The sequence below is a fragment of the Mercenaria mercenaria genome, chromosome 17 (assembly GCF_021730395.1).
Source record: "Mercenaria mercenaria strain notata chromosome 17, MADL_Memer_1, whole genome shotgun sequence".
NCBI classification, from domain to species: Eukaryota; Metazoa; Mollusca; class Bivalvia; order Venerida; family Veneridae; genus Mercenaria; species Mercenaria mercenaria.
Window position 1 is genome coordinate 49,196,574 of NC_069377.1, and position 26,240 is coordinate 49,222,813.

General features: G+C 35.1%; 1 protein-coding gene across 12 annotated transcripts in view; it reads right to left on the bottom strand.

The window, feature by feature from the left end:
* The window catches only part of LOC123536284 (protein P200-like), a 132,448-nt gene that overhangs the window by 20,666 nt on the left and 85,542 nt on the right, over positions 1-26,240 (bottom strand). For 9 of the 12 annotated variants that reach the window (XM_053528114.1, XM_053528119.1, XM_053528113.1 and 6 more), the window contains 4 exons: positions 11,432-11,459; positions 10,971-11,052; positions 6,111-7,877; positions 3,111-3,143 (listed from right to left, as the gene is read on the bottom strand). In XM_053528114.1, the coding sequence (XP_053384089.1) occupies positions 3,111-3,143; positions 6,111-7,877; positions 10,971-11,052; positions 11,432-11,459 (1,910 nt within the window). The remainder of the gene's footprint in view (positions 1-3,110; positions 3,144-6,110; positions 7,878-10,970; positions 11,053-11,431; positions 11,460-26,240) is intronic. The other 3 variants (XM_053528120.1, XM_053528115.1, XM_053528116.1) reach the window with 2 other exon arrangements.

The following is a 26,240-nucleotide window of genomic DNA, read 5'->3' on the forward strand; positions in this document are numbered from 1 at the left end:
AGTGAACCTTTTACTTATACTGCCTATGAATTATAAAATTTCATTTAATACTGCCTTCAACATTTTCTGTTTTCCAATCTATCAATCAATGACAAACATCTGCTGCAAACACTTAAGAAGAAGTACAATACAATTACAAAAATGTCACTTTGAGCTGCCAAAAATCAAAATTTAATATACATACCACACAGAAACTAAATCAGAATTTACATATGAAATATTTATAACATATGTTGCCAGAACAAAGGATACTATTGTTAAAGAGGACCTATAACTCTATAGGGAAGGTTGCTCTGGCATCTATTACCCATCAGATCAGGTGTCACTTGTTTATGCCCGACTGAAAAATCCTACCTGAACTTTACATGGTCGATTATTCACAAATTTTTCTGAATTTCCCAGACCTGCTCACCAGTTTCAAATGTCTATGCAGTCATCAAGTTTCTTGACTTTTCAACCATTAAACAGAAAAACCACCACAAACATTTACCAATCTCAACTAGTGGTTTCAGGACTATAGGTCAAATACACTTTGAGAACTTAAAGCCCTTTATGCATATTTTGGACTAGGTCAAAGGCCATAACTCTATTCTGGCTAAGTGAAACCCAAGGTGCACAGCTTCATATGCTGAATAACAATCCTGTAATGTTTCAAGACTCTTAAGTCAAATACTTTCAGAGATACATGTTTACACAGATTAAACACCCCCTATGTATAATTTTGGCGATCAAGAGCCATAACCCTGGCGTGGCTGACTGAAATCCTAAACAAGACGCCAGGTTCACAATTATACTGGCATGACTCTTGGTCAAATACTTTTTGAGATACATGTGACAAAAACTTTTAAGCCTTTTATGCATAATTTTAAATGTCAAGGGCCATAACTCTGGTATTACAGAGTGAAATCCCAAACAGAACCAGAAGTTAACAACTTAACAATGATTCTGTTTGACAATATGATGTTTGATGACTGTGGATCTAACCATTTTTGAGATATGCACAACACAGTCCAGAAGGATGGGCAGATTGTGACATCTCGAAAGATGAACAGACAGACATTCGGACAAGGGTAAATCCAAGTGGCTCCCCATCTTCCAAAATAATTAAGGGGAAAAAATCTTTTACATTATAAAATAGTGTTTCTTGTTGTGATTATTTCCCTTCGATAACAAAATGTAGATATTACTGCCAATACTGCTTGCTACTTTGTCAAAATATTGTTAAATTATTGAACTATTGGTATACTGTATTAGCTTAGTATAATTGTTAAAGCTAGACTATTATTCTAATTTCTATACACAAATCAATTATTCATTATTTCTATTGTCAAGAAGGTTATACAATTCTAGAATCATGTCCAATGAAACTTCGTCAAATATTGATGACTTTATAAATATTCCAAGACAGGAGGAAACATGGACCAGCTTCCCAATATTACAGGTCATCAACAAGACAAAAAAAAACTCATCTCAATCTCAAGTGTTGTTTAAAATTCAACTCTGGTTACACAATCATGAAGAAAAGTTTTTTTGAAAATTAACAAATGAAACTAAGAAAGTTACTATACTCAGGTCCCCAAAAAATGAAAGAGACCCACCTCTAGATTTATGTCAGAATATTATAATTTTCAAAATGTATAAAACACTTATATACCTTACTATAAATAGAAACAAGTTTATGATCACCAGTTGACCTGCTCAAGTGTCAATGGCACAAGAGCCATGCACATGTTATTGGCACCTTTCAGGTGCTTTAGCCCTTGGGCGATTATTACACTACAGGAGATAACTCCTGAGGCCATTCAAATTTTGTATAATTATGTCAATTTTCTTCTCAAAACATAGATAATCAGAGCCAAGAAAGATTGATCAGAATATATGACAGAAATTATTTTAAAAAATAAATTAAGATTATCTAGTCGGTAGCCAGACTACATTATGACCAGATGTCACATACTAACTGTTCATTAACCTCATAATTCATTCTAATTAATAATAAGTCAGTAGTTTATGAGTATGATACATATAGTACAGCTGCTGAATTCTGTACATTCTTTATCACATTTCTACTGCATGAAACAAGGCTTTTTTGTGAGCTTTTCTGCTACAGATTATACACGAGTTTCTATAAATAAACACTGACTAAAAGTTGCTGAAACATCAACTTCTTACAGTCAAACCTGTACTTAGCAGCCAGCCAAAGGAATGTCATAATCTGACTGCTTAAGGTAGGTGGCTGTTTAATACAGGTGGTCACTTAATGCAGGTGCCAGCTAAAGCAGGTTCAACTGTAATTACAGGAACTAGCAATGGAAATTACTTTTAATTTGAAAAAAAAGTTGACATAAATCTAGAGGTATGCCTATTCAAGTTAAATCTTGTGTATCAAGTGGATCCCAGCCTGATCAAGATAAAAAAATGGAAAACTTGATTGAAACTAACAGTGAAAATGTGGCATGCAATTAACACATTGAATAATCAAAAATGAAAGTTTAACAAAGTTTGCAATATAATGAAAGATAACGGTGAAATTAACAGAAAGTGTAAGTTAGCAGGACGGTAAACTATGCAAATTATATTACAGGTTACAAGGATGATGCACTATGGGAAGTTGAACATTACAAATGGTTGTGTTTTAAATATATGCATAAAACGTAGTTTTGCAATTTTTCAAAATGGTATGAATGCAAAATATCTTCCATTATAAACTAAATCAAAATTCAGTTCATGACTAACAATATAGAAAAAATCCCCAAAAACTGAAAGTGCAAAATGATCCATTTCTTTTTACGTAAACAAAACACGTCTATATTACAATGTTAAAAATATTTATGGGTAAATACACTGAAATTTAGATATCAAACTGCTAAACAACTGGTTTCAGATGTTAAAACTTTGCTATATTTCAGAAAAATTTCATGAAAATCTCTGGTGATTTCAAAACTACTGGCACAAATAGAAATTTAGCATTTTAATTCATAGTCTAAACACAGATGACTAAGGGTCAGCTTTGTTTCAATAGTATTGCATAAAGACTGTTCAACTTCCCAGAGTAAAGCTTTGATATATGACCATATTTGGTAAAAAGTAAGTTTGTAGTGTGTGATTACCTCGGTGTCTGGTTGAGGGGGTTGGGAATCGTCCTTGAATGTACATAAAATACACTGATCACATGTATAGCAAATAAAACATATATTTCTGAACATTTGTAACTACATGTACTGACTTTGGGCTGCTTGAAACACAGGTGCAAAGCTCACCTGAAGGGATAGCCTTATCGTCTACCAAAAGGTGATGTCATTTAATTTACACAATGATTTTGTAAAATCTTTTTTAAAAACAACTGAGATTTTGAATAAATGATGTAAAATTATCAAATAATAACTAGTTCAGAATTATATGTAAAACATTGATAAACCCACGAGATATATTAGAGTAATGCAAAAAGTATTCCACCATAAAGAATCCCCTTCAGTGACTGAAGTTGGTTCAAGCAAGAACTGCTATCTACACATAGTTTACTTTTGGCAGTCATTGTGCACAGTATAAAAAATAGTTTGATGTTGACAACATTGGTCAAATTAACATTTGGTACAAAAAGAAATTTTCAGTCATTTCAGGGAAAAAAACTAACATGTGATAAAAAGAATATTACATTTATGTCTTTCTACATTGAATTTATTAAACAACAGAGCCTCCTATTTTATCACCCTATTCAACTCGTTTAATAAATTCAATATGAAAATACACTCATGTACTTGCCACTATGTCTAAACCTTGTGTAAAGCCTGGTTGTAAGGAACATCAAAACAAACCCTTGCAGAAAGCCAGAATAATTCTAACTTTTTTCCCATTTTGAAATGACATGAATCTATGCCTTCAATATAATGCCAATTTTCTACAAGAAAGTTAGAAGTTTGATATAAGTTTCTGATCTACAAGGGTTTCTGAAAAGCATGAGAAAAAATCAGATTGTGTCAAGATTGAGATGTGAAAGGAATGTTCCAACCTACTCATTAATAACACATACAATGCTATAGCCTGTTTCATGAAATTTCATAAATCTTACTGTTATATCTTGAACATAATATTTTTCCATTAAATTTATTTTACAACTCAAAGGCAAGGTTTTTTTTTCTTGAAACTTAAAATAGTTCTAGATTGAAATGAACCACCTAAGAAAATTATCTGGAAACACTAGAGGCTATTTTCATCAACACTTTAGACTTATGACAGCTAAATATTTAATTTGTACGGTGGCATAGAGGGAAAATAGGAAATATTTTATTTATCACGTGCCCACATGTTAGCTAACATGTGCGAACGTGTTAATTAACTTGTGTGCATGTGATAACTATCACATTCGCACGTGTTAGCTATCACATGCGCACATGATAAATAAAATATATTCTATGTGAATGTGATAGCTATCACGTGCGAACGTGATAAATAAAATATTTACTATACGAACGTAATAGGTATCCCATGCAAACGTGTTAGCTACCACGTGCAAATGTGATAGTTATCACGTGCACACATGTTAATTAACACGTTCGCACGTGGAAGCTAACACATGTGCACGTGATAAATAAAATATTTCCTATGTCACCTCTGTGCCACCATAAATTTGCCATTATTTTGTTTAATCTAAACAGCTGAAATTGTCTGTAGCTGTACAAGGCACATTCATATAAAGTTTTAATATAATCTGTACTAATGTAACAATGATAGAATAGAAGTTCAAATTTCACACTTGAAATATTAATGTAAATGGACCCTATATACTAAGTTTGAACTTTGTCATGAAACAGGCCTGAAACAATTATGTCACTAATATAGGGCATCCAAACAGTTTTAAGATGTAAGATGCAAATTCAAATTAATAGAGAACAAACAGTTTTTGAAAACTTATTTAGAGTAAACTAGAATAAAAATTTTTGAAAACTTATTTCAAGTAAACTCGAGATTGTAAATTGAACATCATAATCGACATATTAAGGTAGAAAAGGCGTAATGACACTGTAATTTTATATTCTCTGTATTCTACTTCAGCATTCTCCTGCAGTCAAGAAAACCTGTCTGGAAATGACAAAATTGCATTTTGGCAAATGTGTAATCAAATGGAAATTAATCACCGTCATTATTAACAACGGAAACAGCAGAATTTTACAATAATAGCACAGAACTGACGTATAACACAATATAAGCTATTTATTTTTTCTTTTTCTGATGCAATTTAAAGATACTGTATTGTCAAACTGGTTTTTGTTACATTTAAACAACTTTGTCTGTAAAACATATTGCAATATACGTAAGAAACATAATATCATAAATGAACCGTAAACTAAGCACATATATACAGTACATTTTTTTTTTTCAACTTAAATGAAATCATCTGTAGTGTTGTTTTACTACATACAAGATTTGTGCAAAATATTCAGTGTGCCTGGTACAAAGAGATTATAAGGGAGGTAACTGCGATAGATATGAAAACTGGGAAACACTGCTAGTCTCCCTTTGATCATACTACACAAAGTGAGGTGATAAAATTCTAAATGCTAACCTTTCTTTTTTCCTTTGAAAAAAAGAGAGCAAAATAATATAAATTTCGATCTATACCATGAAAGCATTTTTGCTGCTGCCTTGAGCTACAGAAATTCCTATAAAGAAAACATGGTATCATTTTTTTCACTAGAAACAAAGATCGATGTTACTGGCATGCATGCGTGCAGTTAGTTTCAAGGATTTTTTCTGCTTATCAGATGAACAAAATTTGTAAAAGAATGCAAAACTAACTGCATGCACTGTCCATGCATTTCTTTCATGTTTTTTTTTCTATCTTTTCATACAGATGAAATAATACTTATTCAAATTTGTTTCACATTTTTCAACCTCTCAGTTTTTCTTTTTGACAATGTGCAACTCCTTCAACCTAAATTTGACAGCTTTGTTATATACAAGCAGACGAAGCAAACAAAAGTTACGTACACAATTTTGGAGAAAAGAACTAAATTATACACATAAGCAGATCTAAATCTAAATGTGTAGTATTCCATCTGTTCTGAACCAAACTCTATAATTATAACAATATATAGAAATTATAATCTCACCTTTCTATGAATCGGTTCAGGGGTCTTTTCATTTATCTTTGCTTCTTCTTGAATACTTTTGAATCTCTGAAGCATCGAAGATGTTGTATTAGGTGCCGGCATTCCATCCGTCCAGTCTGTGTCAGCCTCACGATACACATCTTCTTTTACTTCCGGTTTATTTTCATGAATGACTGTAGATTCTTGTGGCTGGTACTGTCCTGGGAGATCACTGGGATGAACGCCATTAGTCACGCCCGCTGGGGATTTGGGACTCAACGGACCCCTACTGTCCCTCGGAGGTGTAAACTCCTTAAACCTAGGCGACGTGGATGATGTTGATTTGGCACTACTGGAAGTTGATTCTAGTTGTTTCCATCGAGAGACAAGATTTTTCGCAAATCCTTGCTCAGGAAGTTCAGATTCTGGGGTTGCTTCCCTTTCCCTAGCTACATCAGCTTGCGATTTACTTGGTGTGCTTTCTAATATACCACTCTCCGCTTGCCTTGTTTCAATTATTAAATGTTCTTGAGGATTGTTTTCATAAACACCTGCCTCTGGTGGAGGAGTGAATTCTTTTGGTTTTTTACCAGGTGAACTAGACTGTGACCCACTTGTTTGAATTTCTTTGAATCTATTAAGAATGTTCCTAGTAGTACCTTGCTCTGGTAATTCGTCTGGTTGAACCTCACCGGACCTAACTAGATCATCTCTCTCAGCTGGTGTATTCTCAAAAACACCTGCAACATTTCGACCTGGGCTTTGTTCTCTGGGTGGTGTGATTTCTTTTGCTTTTGAACTTACAGGTGAACTTGACTGCTTCTGTATCTCACGAAACCTTTCCATTGTTTTCTTAGCACTTCCAACCTCTGGAAGGATATCTTCTGTATGATCTTCTGATCGAACAACCTCCCCTCTATCAGCTGGCTTATTCTCAAACTCACCTGCTTCTACTTGTGGCTCATATTTCTCTAGGTAACCCCTTGGTGAATTTACAAATTCTGCCTTTTTAGGTTTCTCCTTGTTAGGTGAAGGTGGTGGCCTATGACCTACTTCTGTTTCCATTTGCTTGAATTTTGACAGAAGTGACTTCGCCATACCGACTTCTGGTAAAATTTCATCTGCTTTTTCGCCAGAACGAACAACATCCTCTTCCTCTTTTGGCACATTTTCAAACACTCCAGATTCAGTTTGTGTTTCATTGTATACTATATGCTCCCCACGTGGTTCACTTACATATTCCACTTTACCGGACCTATCCGGTGTAATTTCACGCTTTTCGTGTACTTTGTGCTGACTTGATTCAGTCTGAATCTCTTTAAATTTGTTCAAAATGTTTTTAGCCGAGCCTTCTTCTGGTTTATAATCTTCTGCTAGGTCACCTGACCTTACAACATCTTCATGACCTTTTGGTTCACTTTCGAAAACACCAGACTCAGTCTGTCCTTCGTATTGTGGCAAATGCTCTGTTGGCTGACTCTCATACTCAACCTTTTCTGAATCACGAGGTGGTGATGGCCGTTTACTGCTAGCTACTGGTTGTGCTTTTTCTTCTTGAATAGATTTGAACCGATTTACCAGACTTTTTGCACTGCCAACTTCAGGTAATTCTTCTTTTGGTCTATCTGTTTCTTTAACAACATCAGGATTCTGCACTGGCTCATTTTCGAACTCACCACCTTGGTCATACTCGTCCTTGACGGATACTCTACGAGGTGCTTGATCCTCATCTGATTTTCCTCCAGACTCAAACTTTTCACGGACACTGTTCATCTCAGCAAAATGAACCTGAAAAATATCGACTACAGCTTGTCAAAAACATGTAATTTTATTTTTAATTTTGTTTTTAGGCAACAGTAATACATTGCGATTTAAATATATCATCTAATCCTAGACAATGTTTTACTAATAATTTAAAACAATCTTCATTTTAAACAGGTTATTTTGAACAAAGTAACCATAATTACTACTCTTTAAACTTGAAAACTGAAAATAACCTCTTTTCATTTTCTAAATCAATAGATCATAATAAAATTATACATGAAAAATCTGAAACTGGGTATTATAAATATGAAAATTTAAGAAAGCACGATGGAAATGTGTAAAACATATGATCTGTATTTTTTTTATCTAGTAACTGTAACTACAGATTTCAACTAAAATTCAAAATAAAATGAACACAACAGAAAATAGATATGCAGTAAAAAAAATAATAGATGCCCACAGGCAACATGCCGAGCCCGCCAGCTGTCAAAAGGACTAACATTCATGATACTTTTTGGCAGTGACAGAACTGATTGCGGCAAACATTTCTACCAAGTTATTTAAGAACATCTCCATCCATGGCACAGCCCAGACAAGAGAAACTGCATCAACTTTAGACCATTGACCCCTAAGTGTGACCTTGAGCATTCGACTGTCTCATTGAGGCAAACAACTGTGCAAAGTTATTTAAGAAACCCTTAATCCATGGCTGAGTTACAGCCCGGACAAGGAAAACTGAACCAAGTTTTGAATTTTGTCCTCTAAGTATGACCTTGACCTTTAAGCTACCAATCTGGTTGTTGCACATGACACATCATCTTATCAAGGCTAAACATTTGTGCCAAAGTACTTAAGAATCTCTCAATTCATGGCTGAGTTACAGCCAGCACCAGGTTTTGACCTTTGACCTCAAAGTATGACAATGACCGTTAAGCTAACAAACTGGTTCTTGCACGCAACACACCGTGTCATTGAGGCAAACATATGTGCCAAGTTATTTAAGAACCCTTCATCCATGGGTAAGCTACAGCACGGACAAACTCGGACGGACACACATGCACCCACGGACTCACACACATACACCGAACCGCCATTGTGACAACTATGTCAAGCTCACCGCCAGCGGGCTCGTTAAAAAATCAAACCATTCCACATGTATCGTGCAAATAATTAGGAGAATTTGTTGTAGCTCTGGTATAAAGTGCAAAGTGATTTCTACAATGTGCATGTAAGCTGGTGTACAGTGAAACAAAAAAGAATGCTTTCATGAAGTTGCTTTTTTATTAAAGGTTAAGTGAATGCCACGAATTAAAGCAAGACCTCTGGTCTATTTGTGGAAATATTAACACAACATGGCCATTAATCTACATAAGGAACATCTACATTGCATAGGGAAATTTTCACGCAGGTTTTATTTAGTGTCTTCATGGTTAGCAGTCTTATCCCTTATCCTGCTAAATTTCTATAATGAACTTGTCCATCTTTCAATTTAGACAGTACCATTAACTGTTAAAAGGGGTGCTAACCAAAAAGATTCTGATTGAATGGCGGACAGTGCAGATCATGATCTACACTGGTTGCAAAGGCAGAATAAATCATGTTCAGCATGATAAAGTGTTATTTCTACATGTAAAGAATTCGCAAAACATATTGTGAAACCTGCGAGTTTCTGTTTCAGGGCAGGATACAGATTAATAGTCACAATTATTTTGAATTTGTGCTTGGCTTTATTCCAAAATAAAACATTGCAAATACTACCCACTCTGTCCTATTTATAAATTCAAATCTTATCATTTTAAGTGAATAGAGAGATTCAGTCCCATCACACAATGGTGATAAATCTATTCCCAATCTGCCTGGTGTACATTTTTTATTAGAGTAGCATGAATTTAAGAATCAAAATTAGGTTTATCGCTGAATAACCCAAGTTTGGAGCTCTTATGCGTATGAATATATCAAGAAGGCAGAAGCAGTGTATAAATGGAATAGCCATACACAGTGCACGTGCAGCATAGTTCAAGTATGTAGGTTATCAGCTGGTCGTGTTAGAATAACTTTTTTATAACAAAAATGTAAAACATTGATTGCTCAAGATCACAAGGTGATGAGCAGATCACTAGATTTACCAAAGAAAGCATGAACTGCTCAAATAAGCCCAGGTGCTTGAGCCTATGAGGCTGGAGTGAGAGGTGTTTCACTGTAATGCAGTTACATAACGGCAATCAGTTTTTTAACAAGTGGTCTTCCTGTATTCCACACTAGTACTAATAGCTTCTCTGCAAGTTTTCACTAACTGACAACTTCCCCACATGTTTTGTTTGGTTGGATTTCAAGTTACAAAGACACAAGTCAAGTAGGGTCAAATGGTAATTTTCCCTAGGGGGAGAGGGATGGGGGGTGGGGTGAGGGGAGGACAAGTGGATGTATGAAATCTATATCCTGATACCAGTCACAAAAATAGGGTGAAAACATTAAAACTAAATTGGTGTTAATTTCTAGCTTAAGAAAAGAGTCAGCTGTATGAATGATGGTGTTTGCTGTGATTGAAGACGGAATCTGATGTACTTTGGAAAAGCTTCTAACCATTCTTATTAGTTGAATTGAAAGAAAAATTGTAACAAAATCAAAATCAATGTCAAAATCACAACATCCATACATTTAAGCATGCAAGGAAAAACAGTTGGAATTTACATACTGAAGATCCCCTGGTCTAAAACGTGAAACTTTCAAAATTTGAGGTTAGAACACGAGTGTTACTTTGCTAGGTAAAAAAAAAGAAAATGAAAAGAAAACTCAAAATTCACACCAGTGAGAAGCCTGTGTAACCACATTTGTAATGACGCTGATATTTCAGTCATTATTCTACAATGAACTGATGAAATTAATGAATTTTCAAGATGATGAACTTTTGTTAAATGCACTCTCTCACTTTTCCTAATGTGTTTATTTCAATGTAATCATCATCCCGTTTTATTTTTTCAAAGAATATTGTTGATTTATTTTGCTACCTTTTCCCACAAAGTTTCTTAAGTTTTACATTCTTTTACCCCTGCCCTGCTTCAAAATGATTCACACTCAATGAGAAAAAAATTGTGACCAGATCATCAGAATGTATACCTCCTCCTTTTCGTGTGTCTCGCGGAAAATGTTTGGATCTCTCACCGCATCTTCTTCAGATATTCCATTCTCGCTGATGTCACTGAAAAAAATTGAAGAATACAGAACTATATTTTGATAGTTTCAAACTTTATTTAGCAAAATTTAGTGATATTTTTAGACACCAGTCATATTCCCATGCAGACTAAAATAGGCTAATGAATTCATGGGTTGATTATGATAACCATTAACTGCAAGCATATTAGTATGATGCTTTCATGGCTCACACGAGTTTAAGAGAACGAATAAATGCATCTCTTGAAAAAATATAGTTCTTCTACTACATCAGTATTGTAGCTGTGAGAAAACTGCTAGTATAAACCAGACCAAAAACATTAAATTAAAGCCTGCTTGACAAAATAATCAAAATATTTTATACTTCTTCATGTCTGAATCTCAGTTCGAAAAGTTATGATTCTTACCTGGTGCCATTTACTTTCAAGGCATTTTCTGAAAAGAGAAAACAAATCACTCATCAAACAAAACTGCAAACATTTTTGGATTGTGCAACTTAGTATCATAATCAACATCAAGGGACACTACTCCTCCAAACCCCCAGATTGCTGGACTATAATAAATCTTGATGTCAAGTTTTGTGAAATAACATAAAGACTATCCACACACCTACCATTTTAAAAGTATATATCATACATTATAGGCCCAAATCTTTGTGTAAATGTTTTTTTAAAATAACTGATTTATTCAGTGTTTACTGAAAACTGTTACAAAGACATTTGACCTTCTAAGCTTTGATGTATGAAATAAACAACTACGGCAATTATTCTTACTTTTGAAACTATTCACCAAGTACTAATAGGAAAATAAAAACATGTGAATTCCTTTAGCAATATATGTAAAATTTCTAACTTCTCTGAGCCCAAGAAGACAGCAACAGACTTCAATACTGGGCACCAGTGGAGAAAGCCACTCCATGTTTTTCACAAAGTTACTTGTACAGGGGAATGTTTCATAAAAATATGTTCACGTTGGTATGCAGGAATCATTCTCTGCGTGAAGCCGCCAAACACTAACTGGTCTGAACTCAGGATGACTTTATGATTAATGCATGACAGACTCATAATAATATATTTGCAAGATAAAATCATCCAAAACAACAAGACTTGATGTCCAGACAAACCAACACTGACTCAATATCTAATGTTTTCACCTACAGAATTGTTCTGGTTATGGCAAATACTCCCAAAAATATTAAAGAGATTGTATGATAAAATAATGACTGGACCTGATCAAAGAGTGAAGACAGACAGACAGATAAGAGAAATAGCAACTGTTGTATTCCAGAGGGTGCCAGCTGGTCAAATAATGATAGAAATATGATTGCCGAGATGTACTGATACACCCACCATGATGTCACTGAACTCCAATTTCATCACACTGACAAGTTGGTCCAACTAAGTTCATGTTTAGGACACTGTTTTGCATGGTTGTTGTCCATCAGAGGGATGGCAACTATAAAATATCAGAACCATGAAATAACCCATACTGATAGTCAGACTGACAGTAAGAGAGACTACACTAATATAAAATTAAGACTTTTATTGTTGTAAGTGCCTCCTTCAACTCAAACAAAACGTGTTTTTTTGTGAGAATGTGAACAGAGGTCATTATCTTTCTAAAATTCTGTATTTAAAGTTAAAACAAAATTTAATGATTTAGATCTCTGCACGATTACTTCCCTTTAGATATATACAAGCAAACAAGAGTTCAAGCCCTTGTCACTGTCAGAGGTACGACAATTCATAAATGGTTTATATCAAATGCCAAAATGTAAACAAAAATACTGGCAACTTTTGGCAAGTATAATTGAAAGGTAATGAAATCCTGTATAATTGTAATGAACATGTGACCATCTCAAGCTGGAGACAATCTGTGATCTATCATATATTCTAACATGATTCGATTTGATTTCCAGTTAAACAAAGAAGGAATTCAAGCTCTGTATACTCTGCGATAAACAACATTCGACGCGCGGATGGGTAAGAGAGCATTATGACTTCAATTATGACGTCAAATTGCCGCTTGCCGCCCGATTCATTACTCCTCGGGAATATGAAGTCCAGCATAATATTTATTAAAATATGTCAATGAGCATGTCAGAATGAAAACAATCAAGGCTTTCTTCTGATTTATCGTCTAATTTACCACGGTTCATCGTTCTATATATGTAATGAACATGTGACCAGATCAAGCTGGAGACAATCTGTGATCTATCATATAACAAAACATGAAATGGACAGCTTTATATTAGACAACATCTTTCTCAGTACTGCAAAACTATATATGAGGTGACATCTGGTGCAATATGTCAATATTTAAAAGAAATACCACACATCTATTGAACAAGATAAAATGTTGTTGCTGTGAAGTCGAAAAGCTCCTTATAATTGAACCCCTAGGAATAAAAACAACCATCAACTTCATAAAACTGCAATGAAAGCAAACTTGGGCGTTAAAAATGGTCAGACAAGGGCAAAAACTGGTGTCAGTGAATGATTTCTTACCATCATATAACTAGATCAGACATATATAAAACATCATAAAACTGTATCATAAAATCTACTGAACTTGTTAGGTAGAAGATTTATCTCAAGAAAATACCTTCACCCAAAAAGTAAACAAGATTTTTGTAAAGTCATGAATATTCATGGTGGACAAATTTTCGTGGATTTCAATGTCAAGTCAATCCATGATATTTAAGCATAAGGACAATGTCAAAATAGGTCAATTTTCTGTTCCTTTTATATTTAAAGTTGAAATCCATGAATTTATATTCCCATGAAATAGCCAAAAATGGCAAAAGAACATGAAGTTTCCTTCCCACCAAATGAAATGATTTTGCAGTTTATTGAATACTTAAAGATGATTCAAGCAGATCAAGAACATGCACATGCCATTAGGGCTAAATTCACTGATAAAATACCACAAATTTCAAAACTTGAGGGCATAATATACCATTATATTGCCAAAATATAATCTAATTTGCTGTGTCAACAACCATCCAAATTTTATAATCAAATTAGTTGGACTTTAAGTCCACTTGTCAGTATGTTGTTGACACATGTTCATTCCAAGATTCAAAGAACTGACATGAAATACGCTGGTATATCTACAACAAAGAGAAATCATATTCCTATCAGTCGTAATCTGTTCTCTGCATGTAAATTACAACTTCTCTACAAGATTCATAGAATGAGGAAAATTGTCACCACACTTGAGGGGTGGTGGTGGGGGGGTGGAATCAAACTAAAAACCAAGAGATCTCAAGTCTACACTCGTATTAAGAGAACATTTCTAAGGTGTGCTATTGTGAAAATAGGTTTGTCCTTTTACATTCCAAAAACACTATCATACAGAGACCACCACTAAACTTTACCAGATAATTTATCATATATAGAGACACTATAATGATCAGTATTCAAAAGAGTAAAATATTACCTGGATTTGAAAATGGGTATAAATCCATTACATTAATTCCTTTCCCTGGTTCCTTAGTGACACTAAGTCTACGAACATAGGTCCCATACCATGGTGATTTACAAGGAGAGGACCCGTGCCCCCTAGCCACTGGCACAGCAACAGGTTCCATAACTTCAGTATCTCCATTCATTTTTTCACAGCTTTAATTTTCAGACTTACTTTAATTTTAAAATAAGTTTGAACTTTTCACGAAATTTTAATAAGCACACTTGGTAGTGACTATACCATTTTCTCTACTTCTTTGTTTTCTGAACTTTCAAAGAATTACAGAAAAAAAGTTCTCCTTTTAATCAATAATAAAGCAATTTCCAGAATTCCTAGTGTAAAGAAATTCTTTAATATAATCCGAAGCTATTTTTATTTAGTCTTTATCTGAACTGAATTCCCTAACTTTATATTCCTGGTCTATAAATTCCCAACACACCAAATGTTTTTTCACTACCTTTTACATCTGCCGAATTATCATCTGCCAGCACTTATAGATAACAGAGAATAAAGGAATGATAAAGGTAATTTGATGAAGAACCCTTCAAGGGTAGAATGTCATACCAGTCTTTGACAAATTCCAGATCCTATTTTATCAGGTAATGTTATATTCTGAGTCACAATTAAACAAAAAGTTCCATGTTCCAACTAATAATTCCCATCATTCATTTGATTTTTTTTTTCATTTATTTTCCCAGCCACTTGATTTTTTCTATGGGAGTCGAAAAAAAATCTTGAAAATGTTTCTTAACACAGGAAACACAATGAAACCTGTCAAAATTTAATAAAATAAAATTTATGACGAAAAAAAGTTTCTCCCTTCCAGAAGGACACTTGCGGTATAGCACTAATCACACTCTGCACCAAAAAATTAATCCCAGACACACCTGGAGTGACTAAAAGGTAACACTATCAATTTATCACTAATCACATCAATGCTTCAGAAGCCTATTTTAGATAAGAATCTAAAGGGAACAGAGCTGCAGCAAATAAATCCCCTGCTGTTATGAAACAAGATTACAGTCTGAGAAAATTGACAGAGAAATAACTTACACACTCATAGATTATGAGAATGCCCTTTTAATTTCTTACTAATTATGATATGAATCCACAGAATAGATTTGTTATGATAAACTTATTAGCCTGTCTCTGTGTAAATAGAATCCATTCTTTGTATCCTCCTATGAAAATAATATTCCTGCTGTGAAGGCAAAATACTATGAAACACAATAAATGAAAATTTTTATCTGATTTTTTATAGCTATTTCTATGCAAAGTAACTAACTTATAAAATAAATTGAATTAGCAAATTCTCTCATCTTCCTACAGGCATTTGTATTAACAAAATCACTTAGAAATGTTCAACATCTTAATGAATTGTATGTCTATGCATTAATTTAACAGTATGAAACAATGAGAAGAAAAAGGAACGACAAAAGGGAAAATCCTGTCTCTTAGTCCTTTATATATGAATCCTATAAGACAGAAAAATACACACAGGGGGAAAAAAAAGTTGAATAATCCATCAGAATGTCTAAATGAAGTTAAACACCATCTTAATTCTCCCTCACTGGCAGATTTTAATTAACACTTTACTATTGTCTGCCTTGACAGGTGACATGCATTTCGGACATGTAGTAATGTCACTTTAGGTCTAACCTCAGGTAACATTCTGACAGGTTCCCTCTTTAATCAGCCTGCCTATATTGTTCACTGGCGGTAATTAATATTGATTGAAAAATGTAAAATAATCCTGCCTAACTTCGGCTAATATCCTTCTTAACTGTAGCTGTGCACTAAACAGTAGCTTTTAAGACCAACATACACATGATACCAAAATGTATATTGACTTCCGTAAGTCAAAAGGTATCCAAAATTTGCTTATATTTTTATAAGAGCCTCTAATGTCACATTCACCAGATGACACTGAAATCATGTGGTGACAATATATAGCATCTGTCGTAAAAATAATGTCTTTGATGTTATCATGTTAACTATCTTAGGATATCATTGTATCAACAATTTTCCTTTTCTATTTGAACAGTCTTCCTTTCAGTCATTCCCTTGTGTGAATTTCCAGTCATTTATGGCATTTTAGTAACACATACACACTGATAATTTTTAATTAGTGAACATATAATCCTATATGCCAGCCATATTAATCCAAACCACAGAATAACTTTTTTGGCCCACACACATTTACTTTTATAGCAGAAAAACTTAAGTGTCCGAGGCTTATCACCTGTTTGGTCAAACCTGTCCATCACATACCTTCAGAAATACTCAGCAACAAGGTTCAATTATTTATCTATCAAGTGATAATCGTTCCTTTAAAAATTCATTTTGGAAATGCATACACTTGAGATATTAAACATCTCTTATAACTTATAAAAAATTCTTTTAACACAGACACCGTATCCGACAAGATTTCCCTTTTCGCAATTAAATGAGAAATCTAAATGTAACAAGTCTATTTCAAACTTAAATAATGCTCTATAAACTTGTATTAGTGGAAAAGGAGATGATTACATTCTTTTACCATAACATCTGACAACCTGTTACAAATTTTATGACATACTTTCTCCACAGAACAAGGTAATGGTGATAAAATGTGAGACAATCTGAAAACAGATTACCTCCCTTTATAATGATAATAAGAAAAGAAATTGGTGAGTGAAAAAGTAAATAATGACAAAAAATGTAACAAGTACACAAAAGAATCTATTCTTTTGAACAGTGCTCTCTGGTGTGTCCAGAAGGAATGAACAGAAGAAACAGGACACCAATGGAAGAAGATCGTAACTATTGTGGGGACAAGGACTGATTATTTCAGACTAGCACACAGTCCACATGTTTGATGTCAACAGATCAATTTGCTCTCTGCAATAACATCACCACTCCAGATGTAGGAGAATGACAAACTTGACAGTAGACAAGCAAAATATACTTGCTACTGTAACATCACTGAGGGCCATTCATCATGACACTGTAACAGTGTCAGACTGTTGGTTAGGCACTTTCCCAGCCAACAACTTTGGACAATGCTGCTATGGCTCAGCAGATATTTTTTTACATTTTCATTCCAGTCTTTAACAGCACAATGGATTGGTAGCCCTTATAGAGTTATGCTATTATACTGTTCTACCAGGTGGATGGATGATCTTCAAATCACATTCTAAAAGAGTTACCAGAAGTGCATTTTCCAATCTTTCATCTAAGGGACAAATCCGGTATAAATCTAATCTATTTTGTCTAATACTGACTGCAAAAAACTAGGAGACCAGTCCGAGCAATACCAATGTTAGAGGAATTTCTTTTCTTTACACATACAATGTTCACAAACAGCTGACACTAATATATCCCCCAAAAAAGTTACAGAAAAAACCTTTCTAACAGTCTGGTCAGTGACGGACCAGCATGAAAGCTGAAACATTATTTTTTTACCCACAAATGAGTTATTTTGGCACTACAAAATTCTCCAGTGTATCAAGAGGAATGTTCTGACGAGGCTAACATTCTTTCTTCTGAGAGCAATTTTAGAGAATATGGCATTAATTAACTAATTAGTCATAACATACTGTCTGCTCAGGTGAACTAAGTACATGTTTAAATCTCCCCCAAAACCCAAAGCAATCATTTTGCATGATAGAAATAAATTATTTTGACAGGTACAAGATGAAGCATACTGTTGGTGCAGCATCTTAAATAGAGAATATTTAGAAACATCTGTTAACTACAATCACATTTATTGCTCATCAACTAAACAGGTTTTTCAGAAATACAATAATCACCCACTCCCTCCATGCACTTGATCTATCCCTGAGTACTTTCTTTTAACATGCTGCAAAATGGGGCAAAAATAAGCATTGTGGCCTGAAAAAGATACAATGAATTACTCCTGTGGAATATGTATTTGTCAATGAATGTTTGTGTTAAATGCTCAGGTTTAGAGTGTGAGTACAATGCCAAACTTTATAGTGTTGCCTTCGTGGAACATCACCCTGTACATATGTGACATGATACCCCACTCAGTCACATCATACTAAAATCAAGCTGACCAATCCTAGACCATTTCCTTTTAATGTTGAGCACCAGGCAAGGAAGCTTCTAGTGCTATTTTTCATGTCTTTGGTATGACACAGCCGGGAAGCAAATCCACAACCTCCTGCACTCAAAGCGGGCTACCACTGCATATATAGGCTATTGCAAGAGGATTATAAAGTAATGATTTGATGTTACTGGTAGTATTATGCAGGACAATATCTGAGTGAAATGCTCAAAAACCTTATCTTCAATACAGTGACCTTGCCCTTGGGCCTACACAACTGCATGTCATCATCAAGCCAATCCAAGAACTTCTGCTGCCATCTTCAGTGAAATGGAATCAAAATTCTGAATGTTGACTGATGAATTGAACATTATATAATTATGGTATATGGAGTGAATACAGAATCTGACCTTTAGATGTGACCTTGACCTTCAGGTAGTGCACTGAAATAAGGAGACTTCAAGTCCACTTTATAAGAACATCCATCGGTGTAAAATATTACCCCAGACATAAAATCGGATGGGCAGACTGATGAACAAGAAGAAAACTATATCCACACATAAATTATAAATCAAAACAAAACTGAAACAGCATAACACTCTACCTTTATGATGAAATGCTATCAAAAGTTTGTTACTATGCTGACATGAAAGAACATTTTATCATGCCTATCATGATGCCCAAAAGGGTTTCTCTTTTAATTGAAATTCCTTACCTCCAATTCTGAAGATTAGATGTTATTTTCAAAAGGCCTAATGGCATCTGAATAACATGGATATTATGACTGAACATGATAGTGGTGCTATTTATCAAAACTAACTTCCAAATTTTTACTTTTGATTACCCTAAGATCCTAGACAACAAGGCAATTGTGCCTTGGATGCATATTGAACCAATATATCAAGGAGTATACCTAGTATTCATACATGAGGTGTCTTAACTGCACACTTACAATACAGGACATGGGCATCAAAATGGTAATTTTGAGCTTTTTTCATCTATGTAGATGTGTCCAAGCCGGACCAGCTTAAAGATGTTTCTTCTGTACCTTTCAGTGAGATACATTTTGAAAATCTTGATAACGATGAAAAATGAACTTTATATAGAGCCAATATAATTAAACTTACCTGTATCAACATATATATACTGCCAGCAAAACACCAGAAATGCCAAAATCCATAAGATATTTTCCCATAATGCTCCAATCAGATAATTATCAAAAACTGATCCAGGCAGCATGTCACTAATTTCGTTTTTTACCTTTTTCTGGACAACTTCACATTTTCAAATTATTACAATGTTATGGTACTATATATCACTACATCATATTTTGTCAGTGCACCAAACTTCACAAAAAACATTGACAAGTTTGTCATGATTTTCTTAAGTCAAGACCTATGAAACGGAAGAAGTATAAAAAGCCTGGACAACACCATGTAAAACTCTCATTCTTTTGCAGCCAAGGAGATTGGAGCTTGCAATTTCACACAACTTGTCAAACCTGTAGTTGACTTTATAAAACATGCCCATAAAAATTCATAAACATCTTATAAACAAGACAGAGTTCATGTTGCTATATATCCAAATATTACAAAACAAAATGCTCAACTTGGGTATCTAATACCACAGACTGGCATAAATTTCAATTTCCAAAATATATCATAAAATAGAAAATTTTGAAAACAACTGCGTCTAACGAGATACCCTTGAAATTTTATTGTTACGTTCTAACAGTTAATAATTTATAAGCAATGAAACAAAAGCTTATTGCTAAGCAATAAGAGTGAAATTCAAGAATTCAGGCCAAGAATTCTTAGTATTTTAAAATACTGAAATTAATGTTTGAATTCTTTCACTGGCTGTAGCAGTGCAAGATGGAAATATTTTGTTACCTAAAGTCAGATACTCCTATCCACACCAGTCCACAATCAGTGACAGAATCGGTTTCTAACATACCATTTTCAATAAACAATAGCAAAAATAAAATGATATGTTGTAAACAGGATATCAAGTAACAGCGTTAAGTTTGGTTTCATCACCTACGCTTTTTCTTAAATAACTTTGTACGAATTAAGAAATATACTATAATCAACAAAGAGGAATTATCAAGGTTTTTGATTTTCATCAGGTATTACATAAGAGCTAAAACCTATATATTCAAAATGTTGTTTGTTATAGGTTAAAGGTCAGTAATTCAAATCCTTCTTTGTTTCATATAAAAAACGACAACTTCAGGTCGTCTTTACATATCTTTAGAGAACATCACTTTTTCCTACACCTATTTTTCATGGAACTTCTATCACAAATCAACAAAAAAATGATAAGACAAGAGCTGTCTCCGTAGGATGACACATGCCCCCGATGGCACTTTGAATGAATAGTTATGGCTGATGTTAGAGTTTAGGACCTTTGACCTACTGACCTGGGTCTTGCGAAACACATCGTCTTACTGTGTCACACATTCATGCATAGTTATTTTAAAATCCATGCATGAATGACAAAGATATGGACCGGACATGCCTATCAATGCACTATCATGAAAAATGATCTTTAACGTCTAAGTGTGACCTTGACCTTTGAGCTACGGACCTGGGTCTTGCGTGTGACACGTAGTCTTATTGTGGTACACATTCATGCCAAGTTATTTGAAAATCCATCCATCGATGACAAAGATATGGACCGGACACGCCCATCAATGCACTATCCTTTAACGTCTAAGTGTGACCTTGACCTTTGAGCTACGGACCTGGGTCTTGCGCATGCACGTCATCTTACTGTGGTACACATTCATGCCAAGTTATTTGAAAATCCATCCATCGATGACAAAGATATGGACCGGACACGCCCATCAATGCACTATCCTTTAACGTCTAAGTGTGACCTTGACCTTTGAGCTACGGACCTGGGTCTTGCGCACTGCACGTCAACTTACTGTGGTACACATTCATGCCAAGTTATTTGAAAATCCATCCATCGATGACAAAGATATGGACCGGACACGCCCATCAATGCACTATCCTTTAACGTCTAAGTGTGACCTTGACCTTTGAGCTACGGACCTGGGTCTTGCGCACTGCACGTCGCCTTACTGTGGTACACATTCATGCCAAGTTATTTGAAAATCCATCCATCGATGACAAAGATATGGACCGGACACGAAAATTGCGGACAGACCGACAGACCGACAGACAGACAGACGGTTCAAAAACTATATGCCTCCCTTCGGGGGCATAAAAATAGGGGGTTATGTACTTCCTAGTGAAATGCCAGTCAGTTGTGGTCTGCTACCCTAAAAATGGCGCATATTTGCTCTCGTCCGCGCAATAAACACCTACTTCCGGTTTCGATCTGCAAAACTTGCCATGTGGGGTGTATGAACATGAAAACCGTCTCATTTCATGCAGAATGTATTCTAGTAGTGAAAAATGGTGATTAAAGCACTCGTTCTACATGAATTTGCGCAAAAAATGGGAAAATTAGGATCTATTTATTATGGACTTCTTTCGACTACACCACGGAAGCACATTTTCGACCGAATTACTGACCTTATTCCTATAAGAAATGTTTCTTATCAAATATCACACAATTTTCATTTCTATTTTCAAGAAAGATGTAATACCAAACATATTGCCAAGTTTTATTGTGAAATTTCAAGATTTGAGAGAAATATAGACATTTAATAGAAGCCACCCCTACCAATTTACTGGGCTAAATTTTGGCCCTATGGTCCTTTTATTGTATATTTTGGTAAAAGTTTCACTCGTTTGCATTATTTTTCACTTGGATTCTGAAATATCATTCATTCCGTCATGAATAAGACCCAGAAGGATGCATTTTGTGCATTTTCTGACATTCTGGAGACAAAATATTGGCTTTTTAATCCCAGAAATCGCTGCTGAATAGGCGCATCTACTCAAAATATGGTCAAAATTCAAAGATTTTCAAATTTCACTATTATTTTGCATTGGAAACACCCTTTTATATCATATACAACCGATCTATGACTATTAAGACTAATTGCGATGTGTTTCGAGAAAGTCTTATTTCAGCTCTTATTATAGGTTAAAGGTCAGTAATTCAAATCCTTCTTTGTTTCATATAAAAAAACGACAACTTCAGGTCGTCTTTACGTATCTTTAGAGAACATCACTTTTTCCTACACCTATTTTTCATGGAACTTCTATCAAAAATTAACGAAAAAATGATAAGAAAATAGGGGGTTATGTAGTTCCTAGTGAAATGCCAGTCAGTTGTGGTCTGCTACCCTAAAAATGGCGCATATTTGCACTCGTCCGCGCAATAAACACCTACTTCCGGTTTCGATCTGCAAAGCTTGCCATGTGGGGTGTATGAACATGAAAACCGTCTCATTTCATGCAGAATGTATTCTAGTAGTGAACAAGGCAGTCTGAAAGACAGCTAAATCCCCCGCCACTGCTACGGATAGTGAAAGGGTAAAACCTTTGATTTTAGCTGTGACCTTGACCTTGAACTGACATGGCTGACTCATGAATTCTGCACAACGTCTTGATGAGGTGATCATTTGACCAAAGTTTCATGAAAATCCTTCATGGGGTTTAGGAGATACAGAGCTGAAACCTTTGACCTTCAGTTGTGACCTTGACCTTGAGTTGACATGGCTGACTCATGAGTTCTTGATGAGGTGATCATTTGACTCAAGTTTGATGAAAATTCTTTAAGGGGTTAAGGAGATACCAAGTGGACACCAAATGGAAGGCTCAAACCTTCGACCCTTAGTTGTGACCTTGACCTTGAGCTGGCATGGTTGACTCTTAATTTCTGCACATTGTTCTGATGAGGTAATCATTTGACCCAAGTTTTATAAAATGGAAGGTTCAAACCTTTGATCCTAAGTTGTGACCTTGAACTTGAGCCGGCATGACTGACTCAAGGGTTCTGCACATCGTCTTGATGAGGTGATCATTTGACCCAAGTTTTATAAAATTCCTTCAAGGGGTTTAGGAGATATAGAGCGGACACAAAATGGAAGGCTCAAACCTTTGACCTTGAGTTGTGACCTTGACCTTGAGCCGGCATGGCTGACTCATTGGTTCTGCACATCGTCTTGATGAGGTGATCATTTGACCCAAGTTTTATAAAATTCCTTCAAGGGGTTTAAGAGATATAGAGCGGACACAAAATGGAAGGTTCAAACCTTTGACCCTAAGTTGTGACCTTGAACTTGAGCCGGCATGACTGACTCAAGGGTTCTGCACATCGTCTTGATGAGGTGATCATTTGACCCAAGTTTTATAAAATTCCTTCAAGGGGTTTAGGAGATATAGAGCGGACACAAAATGGCAGGCTCAAACCTTTGACCTTGAGTTGTGACCTTGACCTTGAACCGACAAGGCTGACTCATGGGTTCTGCACATCCTCTTGATGAGGTGATCATTTGACCCAAGTTTCATGAAAATCCTTCAAGGGGTTTAGGAGATATGGACCGGACACGATTTTGTTACGGACGGAAGGACGGAAAGACGGAAGGACGAAAAGACGGAAGGACGGACGGACGGAAGGACGGACGCAGACCATTCCTATAATCCCTCCGCCATGGCGGGGGATTAAAAATGGTGATTAAAGCACTCGTTCTACACGAATTTGCGCAAAAAATGGGAAAATTAGGATCTATTTATTGTGGACTTCTTTCGACTACACCACGGAAGCACATTTTCGACCGAATTACTGACCTTATTCCTATATGCCATTTACAGCCTACACCCCTGGTGTGAAATGGAGTTTTCCAGCAATGATGAAAACACCAGAACCCATGTCCTGCATGCAAGAGAAACATTTGTGTATGAAATACATTGGCATGATGTTTAAAGTAAACAATGATGGACCAAATGATGTAAATATAGAAAATATTAACAGTAGAGATAAACAATTAACAATAATCTGGGAAAGGATTTAGCAAATGATCAGGCTGATAATAATCTGCTGCAGTTGATGATGATAATGAGGATGATGATGACTTTGCTGCTGCTGATGCCATTAGTGTTGCTGAATATGATCATGATGGGTAGGACATTGACAACAGCGCCAATATTAAAGATGATATACAGCAGTTTAAAATAAATTTCAAAGACTTGTACAAGAAAGACAAAGAGCCGAAGTTCCCACAGCAGAAAAGTATTCTTTACTCAAAATCAAGTATTTCAGAAATATCAATCAAAATTCTAATGATTTCAATATCCATTGTTTGAAAAGTCAACAACAAAAGCAAAAAAATAAATGAGGCAATCAATTCAGACTGACAAAGATTAAGAGGATGCTATAATTGTTCTATTTACCCAAACCTCTAAAATCCACCCCTGGATTGATTCAGTACTATATTACAGATCAATTCCACAGTGAAAAGAGAAATGAAAACAGCCAGTCTGTAAGTTAAATATTGGCAATTACACAGTCATGGATTTAAGATGTAAACTGAAGCTGCCTGTCATTCAACACCTGGGAAGAACATTAACTTCCCTATAAAGATAGCTATTTTCTTTCTGTGTGTACTCACAGCAACAACCACTACACTACACACATTTCAGTCTTCCAAGTAGTGTTCACTTCCAGGAAGATGCAGTTGTATAACCAAGCATAGTCAGCTTCTCAGTAAGAAAAAGAACTGCATGCTTTTAAGCAAATATCCTTTAGACAAACAAAACTAGTGGGCTTTCATGGCCAGTGCTTACAAAACTTCATTTGGAAACCAGTCTCAAAACAGCATCATCTGATTGGTTGTTTCTGAGAACAATTTTGAGACCAACCAATGGCAAGGTTACGTTCTAAGACTGGTCTCCAAACTAACAGTACTGTTTCATTGCTGTATCTTCAAAAATGGAGCAAACATACATGAAAACATCTAGAGACCTCCTAGTTGGAATTCACAAAATTATTTTCTTGTTGGAAGTGAAGCATGAAAACACATGTCCAGTCTGCTCCAGGGACAAGGCTCAGCTAGGTATCTACTTTTAACATGATGTCGGTAAATGGCTAACAAGTTTCTCATTTTTTTTGTAAAATGGGTTCTAAGGTAATGAAGCATGAAAAACAAAGATCTCTATCTAAACACATTAACATTATCTTGTAATTCCACTCAAACAAGATGCCCAACTGGTAGGGTTACTTTTAGACTGGCAGACGTTAGAGTCATTGAATGAGCCTAGAGAGAAAATGTTTTTCTGAGAAAATAATTTAGTGTCAGTGTGAAGAAATTAATATTATTACAGACTATTTGATCTCAACAGACTTTGTAAGTCTAGGTTACTTTCAGTTCATGGTTTTTTGGAGTAATGTCCCTTTGAAATAAGGCTAAGAGGCTGATGTATATTTATTTCAAAATTTTTTAAGTGGGTGTGTGTAAAAGAGGTCTAAAAAGCTTAATTATAAATAACAAAGCAAACACACCTCTTGCTTTCACTCATACATAATGTTTCAGTAGTTAACTGTTATCAAGTTTACATCTGATACACCTCAAATAGAAGGGATGCAACTTAATCATCATCAAACCTGAACACTAGTTGTCTCCCATCAACTTTCTTTAAGGTATACAGAGTAGTGTCCCCTGCAAAAGCCAGATTATAATCGATGTTGCTCATTGCAGAGCTGGAGCAGTCTTCTGCACATGTCCAGAAGTGATTGTCAATTGGATAATATGTGTATAATATGTATAATATACATACTAA